The sequence below is a fragment of the Orycteropus afer genome, unplaced genomic scaffold (genome assembly GCF_000298275.1).
Source record: "Orycteropus afer afer isolate SDZICR_OR568_19922 unplaced genomic scaffold, OryAfe1.0 scaffold00001, whole genome shotgun sequence".
In the NCBI taxonomy this organism is placed as follows: Eukaryota; Metazoa; Chordata; class Mammalia; order Tubulidentata; family Orycteropodidae; genus Orycteropus; species Orycteropus afer.
The window spans coordinates 25,618,852-25,628,507 of record NW_006921588.1 but is presented as its reverse complement, the minus strand read 5'-3'; the positions used below and the strand labels follow the sequence as shown (position 1 = coordinate 25,628,507).

Sequence of the window (9,656 nt, the reverse complement as noted above, 5' to 3'; positions counted from 1 at the left end):
TGATTTTGGCCCAGTAAGGGCCACTGTAGATATTTTTTATCTCCAGAACTGTAATATTGTTATGTTGTTTTGCCACTAAGTGTAAGGCAATATGTTATGGCAGCAAGAGAAAACAAATACTTTACCCTGGAGACAGAAACATCTGAATGGAGTTTTAAGAGTATTAAAGGAATATTGATCAATTCTTTGTTTAATTTACACTAGTGAATTCCAACAGTGATTATACTTTGCTTCAAGCAAATTTATATCTTAAAATAATAATTTTGAATAAAAAAAAATTACCCATTCAATGTACTGTCATTCTTTTAATGATATTTCAGAACAAACAGTGTCACAGTTATATGGGCTTTTTATCTACTATTGGGCACAGGAAACATTTACTAACAGAAAATATTTCTACAGCCCCAAAGCAGATTTGCAAATATTTGCAAAATTCATTCTATGGTACTCATGTTTTTACACTTGAAATGGCAGTTTACATAGATGGAGAATTAAAATAGAGATTTTTTTTTTTTTTTTTAAATTAGAAAGACAATAGTATCTACTTTAGCCCTTACTGAAGGTATTCAATGAGAAAGTGGAGATATTTTTATTCCCAGGTAATATCACATACAGTTTCTCTTTATTTTCTCTCTGCTTTGGCTTTAGTATGCTTATCTCCTGAGTTCTCTCTGTGTATTGCCTCACCTCTGTACATATCTGTGCATTGGTTTCTGGTGTCATTTCTTCTATATGGCTCTTCACTGGGGCTTTGCTGTGTCCGTTTTCTCCTCTCCCTCTGCTTGTAGCTACCGTGACTTCTACTTCGGCTTCTCCTACTGCTCTCATCCCTGCTGTGGCTTCTGCCACTCCCCTCATGTCTTTCAGATCCTCTTTTCTTTGGGCTATAGTTGTGGCTTTTGAACTTTTTGTCAGAATCAGAATGGCTCCATTTGTTATTCCCAGAACTCTCTTGTTTTAAAAATGTAGGCTTTTCTCTATCTTCTTCCTTGTTACTGTGACTGCCAGAAAGTTCTTCATAAAGTTTTCTCTTCTTAGACTTGTCTCTCTCTTCAAAATCACTGCTGTGATACGCAGAACACTTGTTTTTCTTTCTTTTCTTCTTTTGTGTATTTTTTTCTTTGTTGTCACTATCACTCTCACTGCTGTTTTCTGAAGTTTCACTGGAGGAGGAAGAAGAGGAAGAGGAGGAGGAGGAGGAAGAGGAGGAGGAAGAAGAGGAGGAGGAAGAAGAGGAGGAAAATTTATTTTTATGCTTTTTGTGTTTACTTCTGCTTTTCTGAAGCTTTTTCTTTTTTCTATCTTTTTTCCTTTTCTTCTTTTTCTTCTCAAGTCGATCCAGTTTCCTGTAATTGGGATAAAATAGAAACAGATATAATTGTGTATAAAATAGTCCTTCCGTCAACAACTGTAAGATTATGAATTGATAACATACTTTCTTAGAAGTGATTAAAAGTGGCATCCAAATATAAATACATTATTTATTAAATGACAAATATTTTTCTTCCTTTCAAATTATTGAGTCATACATACATACAGTAAGTTTACAAGTAATTCTTAAATGCACTAAGCCTATTTTCTAACTATATTTTTCTCAATAGTAATGACCTTAAAAAAAAATTGTTAGTAACTAAGAATTTGAAATTATATAGCACTCTAAATAAATGGTCATCCTGACCTAAAGAAAGCCAGTGAAAAGTTTGTAACATTAGTTAGATCTACAGGAAACTAAAATATATAGCTCTAATCAGATGAAAAAAAATTAATTTTATGAATGGATTATGTTAAAATATAGTAATATTAATAAAAATTAATTATACTACTGAAATTCAAAACATATTCACCAGAAATTCTGAATATGATTATACCCAATTTTTAAAATATATATTCTTTTTTGGTTATAAAAAATAATCATGTACTCATTTTCAATAATTATTTAGTTTTATAAGTAATTAGGATAATACTATTAAGAAGGCATTCTGAATTTTTAAAGAGTACTTCACATTCTCAGAAAAGTAATGTGTTTATACGATACATTTGTAATGTGTTTATATGATACATCTGTAACGTGTTTATATGATACACTCGAGGAACTCTGAAATAAAAGTGTCTTCATTAGGTTCTGACTCCTTAAAGGGAAGTGAAGATAACAGCGATTCTCAAACTCCACACACTGAAAACATCGAGGGCTCCCTCTATTGGACTCAGCAGACAGTTCTTGGATTCTTTATTCCAGAGCTAGTCTGTTAACAAGGTTCACATTTACTTTATATTTAACCATTCTTTCAGCATTCCTATAAATTTCAGGAGCTTTGGTAGCATAATGCATGAGGCACTTGACTGCTAACCAGAAGGCTGGCGGTTCAAACTTACCAGCCACTCCTCGAAAGAAAGGTTGGGCAATCTACTTCCATAGTGATTGTTGTTGTGTTGTTGTTATGTGCTGTGATACTGCCTTGGAAACCCAAGAAGGGGTCGCTATGAGTCGGGTCAGACTCCACGGCACATAACAACAACAACATAAAATTTTACAAAATGGAAAAAAGAGTAATATAGGCTCAAAAAATATTTTCTAAGAAGAATCTGTATAAAGATATACACAAATCTATTATGCAAAGTAAAATCTATAAACCTACTAATAAATTATTTTGAAAAGTGTAAAGATTTTGTGGTTTTATCTGCATATACAATCTCACACTCATTTTCTCATTACTAAAATAAAGATGATTGTATTCCTATAGCTGATGAATAAATCAATAAATGTGATGCATGCTTTAAAATGTTAAGTACCTTCACAAGCTCTTAGGATCTGAGTTGAATATGATACTAAGAAGAAACATACTGAAAAAAAAAAAAAAAAAACCAGTTGACTCCATTATTAAATATATACTATTTAATTACCTGAGAAGTTTCTGTTTTTGTTTGGTTGTCAGTGACTTTAAAAATTCAACTTCTGGATCTTCTTCACCCTCACTTGCAACATATTCCTATATCAACAAAGACATTAAATTACTAGATTTCTGGTAAGTTATTTATGAGATAGCAAAGAAAACATTTACAAATAAGGTTTGTTTTACGGACATACTGCAGATGACTATGATTATTTTGGACTAGGTAGTGGGAGGGAATTAAAAATATTTTTCATAGACTACCTGCCAAAAAGGATTAAAAAAACCAAACTCACTGCCGTCAAGTCAATTCGACTCATAGCGACCCCTCCTTGGGTTTCTGAGGCAGTATCTATCTCTGCAGAAGTAGACTGCCCAACCTTCCTTCTGAGGAGTAGCTGGTGAGTTTGAACTGCCAACCTTCTGCTTAGCAGTCAAATGCCTTAGGCATTAGGCCAGAAGAGGATTATGATGCACTAACAGGTTGAGATGGATGCTTTGCCATATTAGGACACTTTATCAGAAAGAGTATGGCAGGGAGACACAGATAAAATGTGTATATAACATGACTTCCATTCTTTGTGGCTATTCCTTGAGGCTGAATCATATTCAACACTTGCCCGTTAACATACGTTATTTGTAATTTAGTGAAATATTAAAACTAAGATCATGAACCTTATGATTAGGTTGGAACATCCATACTTTTAACCTTTATAATTTCAAGAGTATATCACCAAATATGTGGTAATATAGCTTATATGAGCAATCCTTAACAATATAAGAAAAGTAATGTGTCTCTTTTCAGGGCAGCACAAATTTACACCAGTGAGAGTTTGGGTTTTGGTCTTAGCTGCCTCTAAATAGCCACACAGCTTAGCAAAATCACTTATCTGGGCTTCAGTTTCCTTATTACATAAAATAACTGGTTTATATTAGAATGTACATGGTCTTTCAAATTCAACCATTTTCTGGATCTATGTATAGTTTAATAAATTAAAATAGTTTAAAATATTTTCTATAATTTTTAGGGATTTGTTTTTATACACTTCTTTCCATTAGTTCTACTGAATGTCACATCTAAGTTAGCAGCAAGTGAAAACTAATTCTACCACCAGTTCAGTTAGATATTTGATCTACATAAACTCAGAGTAGCAGTTTCATTTATTAAAATACAGGTTTAAAAACAATTTATCATTTAGGTTAAAATAATAAAGAAGCAAAATCAAAATACATTTTAGGCATTTTCTTTGCTCTATCCTGCTTTCCTATGGATATGCATATTGGAAAACATTAAGTAGTAATTCACAAGCAATCACATTTAGATTTATAGACATTTTCAGCTTACTGATAAAAAGATCATTACCTGTGATGGATCATTTGCGGTCAAGTTTCTCCCCAGTACATTTCGTTTCAGTGCAAACCCACTGTTTCTCATTTCCGCTATTAGCTCCGAGGGGTGCATCGATGGCCCTGTTCACAAAAATCACAGTTTGAATGTATCATTTATGTCTCTCTACCTTTTTCGGACTCCACAGTAGGAATGCAGTTGAAGCTTTGTTAAGTAAAATCACAGCTAAATCAACTCAATAATCTTCTGCTGAGCAAATAATCAGATATGATTTTCTAAAACAGCAGTGTGGAGACTCAGAATAGAAAATAATTGCATTTTCCTTTGCGTGCGAGGGGATTCTCTTCTGATGTAACTTTGCCATAGTGAAAAAGATACATTTAGGTATTGTCTGGTTGGAGTTTTTAGTATAAAATCAAAGTAAAAGGATAAAAAAACTACAATTAAACTTTTAGTTGGCATTCTGAGTTAAATTTAAAAGAGATACTTTAAAGATGCATGAGTAATTTGTGATTATTCTAGTTTCCAATTCAAAATCCCTCACCTTTATTTAGCAAATATCAATACTGAATATATTGCCATGAGGTAACTAATGATCAAAAACATACACACAAAATCCCATGAGTAAGTACTTTAATCTCTCTCTCTCTCTCACACACACACACACACACACACACACACAGATTTTAAAATTTTCAGATATTACTTTGGGGTTGGTGACAAGCAATTTTAGGCTGGCTATAGGTATGTTATATTTTACAAGCTGCTGTTTCCACTTCGGCAAAATCTCAAACTGAAAAGTGAGTTTCTCTCTGGTCACATAATAAGGGCTAAAGATAGACAGATTAAAAAACAAAACAAAACACCAAAAAACCTGCCCCTTTCTTCAAATATTGTAACATTTATGTTACATAGGAGAGATTCTTTTCTCCCCTTTCATATATTCCAGTTCATTCTGTGTTCCTTCTAGGAAGCAAACCAATGGTGACACTTCAAGGCAACTGTAAAGAATTTCTGGCCTGTATCATCTACTCTAGTTTAAAAGAGCTACCCTGGGCAATGCATCTGGAACATAAGGAACAAAAAGACAGTCTACAAGGAATCCCTAAGGAGACTGTGGGATAGAGGAACTACCAGAAACAGATTCTCTACTTGTTGCGCAAATGCTTCTATTTCTTTTTCTTCTCACTGGTTTCTTAGTCTTTTACCGCTTATTTGCATGCCCATCTGCATGTGGTCATGGAAAGCAAAAGGCAATAACATTCAAATCTGTTCACCTGTCAACAGCATCTCTGGCAAAAAGTTTGGTTGGAAAAATTCAGGTGTAAGTTTCTCTGGTCTTTACCTGATCCTATTCGTGTTACCAAAAACAACTGAAAGTTGGCTTTAGGTATTAGAGAGATGATAGGGAAAACCGCCTATTATTGATCTACGGGTGAGTTATTATTAATAATGTGATGTTTTAATTTACTGGGAGAAAAAAAAGCCTAGTTAGTTGACAACAAAACAAAAACACTATAAAGTAGCACCTTTATTTCATTTTGATATTAATATTTTATTTAAAACAATATAGGATTGTTTTTTCTTCTAAACAAGATATTTAATTCCTATGTAATACTTTAATGACCTTTAACTATCCCAATTTGGTTGCTAACACTGATGATAAAATTGTAAATAAAAATGGAATTTTAAATATTAAGACCAGTTGCCTTTAAATGGCATAAAAGTGTTAATACAATTCATAGCTTTAAATGAGCTAGAGAATATAGTTCAATGTACTTTTTGGTGCCTTTTCAAATTTCACATGTAGAAACATAATTTTATTAAGTAGAAAATTTCTCTTCTAAAACGTCAAAATTCCAACAACTTTATTAGATGTCAAATGAATTCAGAAAGCAAATATGTTAAGAATTAGGATAAAACTACTCCAGTAAAGGGGCAAAAATCTTGGCCATTGTGATGAGAGGTTACTAATTTAATCAGTTTTCATCAAAAGATGGGTAATTCTTGTAAGAAGTTTTAGAAAACATACTTTTTACATTTTCATTACAGTACTTCAAACTACTTCGAGAAAATGATCCCTTTTCTTCCAGTCTGACAGAGATTATATAGACAATGAAACAAACGTTACTCATCTAGCATTTCTATTTCTCTAAAACCCCCACTGACCTCTTTGTGTAGAACATGTTTCCATATTCCAAGACTGTAAATGAAGTGCGTAGTGAAGTGCCTGACAAACAACACTCAATAAACAGTGACAGATATTATTTTTACCAGTAGCTGTAAAGATTTTGATTATTTCACAAATTTTTCATAATTTAAAAAAGTATTCTTATGCTTTCAACTTTTAAGACACAGCCCTGCTTCTCTATTTGGTATGGAGGAGAAGAAAGGAGGAGGGCCATTCTCCCTTTACAAATGTGTGTGGGCTTTATGATGTTCACATTGCTGGCCTTCATGAAAAGAGAATTCAGAATTGGGTTACCAAACAAAAATTTTTTTTTAACAAGTATTCTTATTGGTAATACAGTAACATTTTAAGTAATCCTGTCTTATTTGCATATTTTTATACGTTATATTTTCTATCATCAAAAAATTTAGGTTTAGAAGATTATGATATATTTAGCAAGATAGCTTTATACTTCCATGTTACTGTGATAGTAGCTATGTAGTTAAATTAACAGAAATGACTCTAGTTCTCTAAGAATTTAAATTTAGTTGAAATGATAGATTATATGGATATGTTGATAAGATAGATTATATATATATATTCAAAACTAAATTACATAAAAAATTACTTTCATGTATGGTGCCTTAATAATTGAAATTACAGCTGAAATTGGGCCTTAGGAATGTTTGGCTTGCTCTTACATTCACTATGACAGAATTATTCTTGGGACTTCAGAAAAACACACTTGTTCTAAAATGTAGGTTTGTAAGGACTCCTTTCTAGATCATCTCAGCTCAGCTAGATTAAGTCTCAACAACATGGAAAATCATATTCCAACTTAGAAACACAGATCCACTGAAGAAACTGTTTTCAACATTCATTTATTTTACAAACTTTCTTTACTATGACACAGATAAGCATCAAACTACTGATTGTAACTATGGTCATCAATTTTATGTCCTGATTACCAAAACCAAACTCACTGCCAGTGAGTCAATTCAGACTCATAGCAATCCTATAGGACAAAGTAGAAATGTCCCATAGGGTTTCCAAGGCTGTAAATCTTTACAGAAGCAGACTGCCTCATTCATCTTTCTCCTGTGGAGTGGCTGGTGGGTTCGAACCACCGACTTTTTAGTTAGCAGCCCAATGCTTTTAAGCACAGTGCCACCAGATCTTTTCTACTCAAAATATACCATGGAATCTGTGCCTCAGGGAAGAAAAAAAAAAAAAAAAAAAAGAGGAATTTCCCAGAAGGCAAAGGTCCAATTATGTTTAAAAGACTTAATCTATTTATTAGGAGCATTATTTTTACGAAGTAAACAAAAAGCAATGGAAGGTAAAGAATGTTCTACAGTAATATAGGTATTTTATCACAGAATATATGAGGTCAAATATTCTAGCTCTGAGAAAAGGCTGTACAACTGACTCTACAAATAAAGAACAGCAGCCCCAGAGTGAAATGCCACAGGAAGATTAATGCTGAAGGCAAAGACACTTGCGTTTCTCTGCTAGCACTAGGTCCATCTGCTCTTCCCAAGGTCAGATGCATCTTCCATTCAAAGTTCATCATTTCTTTCAAATGACACATCATCTTCTACAATTTTATGGTATAAAGTAGAAGAGGGTACAGGGTACTGAGTTAGATTAGGTAGGGATGAATAGGAAATGTCTTTCCCTCCCTGTCCTAAATTTAACAAATTAATTGATAGATGCTGCTGCTTGCTGAAACTAAATTGCTATGCCTAAGCTAATATAGTTTTGCTTGCTATTATAGCAGTAATCTATTTTTCCCCCATTATGTGTGTGTTAGAAAATTAAATTTTCTACTATGAAAAATTTCAAACTCAGAGAGAATATGTAATGAATCTATCAAATAGCTTGAGGAATTATTAATACTTCCCAATCTTTGTTTCATCTATTACTCCCAACTTCCTTCTTTCCTCAGTTCTTTCTTTTAGACATCACTTCGGTATGAACCACTAACTAACAGGCACTATTTCTTAAAAATAAAGCCACAACACCTTTAACACATCCATCAAAACCGAATAATGTAGAATCTACAAAACACATAACGTGGATGAACTTGGAGAACATTATGCTGAGTGAAAAAAGTCAATCACAGAAGGACAAATACTTTATTAGTTCATTACTGTAAAAAGTCAAGGAAAGGTTTATATACGGAAGGGAACTTTCTTTATTGGTTACCAGGGTGGAAGGGGAGGGGAGGGAATACTGCTAGAAAGGTAGAGAAAAGCATTCATTTGGATGAAGGGAAGTGCAATGTACCAAATGTGAGTGATTAACATGGTAGCACTGAGGAAGAGGAAGACATAGAGAGGTACATGGGAGGTACAGACAACAAAGATGAACCTTTTGCATGTACAGTACTGCACTGTCAGTGATGGCAAGCATTGATCTACAAGTGGATAGATGGGCAGACAGGCTGAACAATCAGGTATGTCTAGGCAGGGGGTAGTGTGCCCATGATCATGCACAGGGTTGTTGTTGTCGTCAGGTGCCATCAAGTTGGCTCCAAGTCACAGCAACCCTGTGTAAAATAGAACAAAACACTGCCCGGTCCTGTGCCAGCCCCACAATCCTTGCCACACCTGAGCCTATCGTAGCCACAATGTCAATCCATTTCATTGAAGGCCTTCCCATTTTTTGTTGAGCCTCTACTTTACCAAGCCTGATATCCTTCTCCAGGGAATGGTCCCTTCTGACAACATGACCCAAGCAGGTGAGATGAAGTCTGGCCATTCTCACTTCCAAGGAGCATTTCAGCTGCAGTTCATCCAGGATCTATTAGTTCTTCTGGCACTCCACAATACCTTCAGTATTCTCTGCCAACACCACAACTCAAAAGCATCAACTCTTCTTCAGTCTTCCTTATTCACTGTCCAGCTTCCACATGCATATGAGGCAAGTGAAAATATCACGGCTTGGGTTAGGCACACCTTAGTCTTCAAAGAGACATCTTTGCTCTTCAGCACTTTAAAGAGGTCTTTTGCAGTAGATTTGTCCAGTGCAAGAAGATATCTGATTCATTGCCTGCTGCTTCCATTGGTGTTGATTATGTTGTTGTTGTTGTTATGTGCCGTCGAGTTGGACCTGACTCATAGTGATCCCTCCTTGGGTTTCCAGGGCAGTATCACTATGGAAGTAGATTGCCCCATCTTCCTTCCGAGGAGTGGCTGGTGGGTTTGAACCGCCAGCCTTCTGGTTAGCAGTCAAGTGCCTTAAGCAC

General features: G+C 34.4%; 1 protein-coding gene across 1 annotated transcript in view; it reads right to left on the bottom strand.

Moving 5' to 3' along the window:
- Positions 1 to 622: 622 nt before the first annotated feature.
- Positions 623 to 9,656, bottom strand: part of CIR1 (corepressor interacting with RBPJ, CIR1) — a 47,661-nt gene continuing 38,627 nt past the window's right edge. The window contains exons 8-10 of the mRNA XM_007952698.2: positions 4,252 to 4,358; positions 2,902 to 2,987; positions 623 to 1,346 (exon numbers count right to left, since the gene is read on the bottom strand). Of these exons, the coding sequence (XP_007950889.1) occupies positions 623 to 1,346; positions 2,902 to 2,987; positions 4,252 to 4,358 (917 nt within the window). The remainder of the gene's footprint in view (positions 1,347 to 2,901; positions 2,988 to 4,251; positions 4,359 to 9,656) is intronic.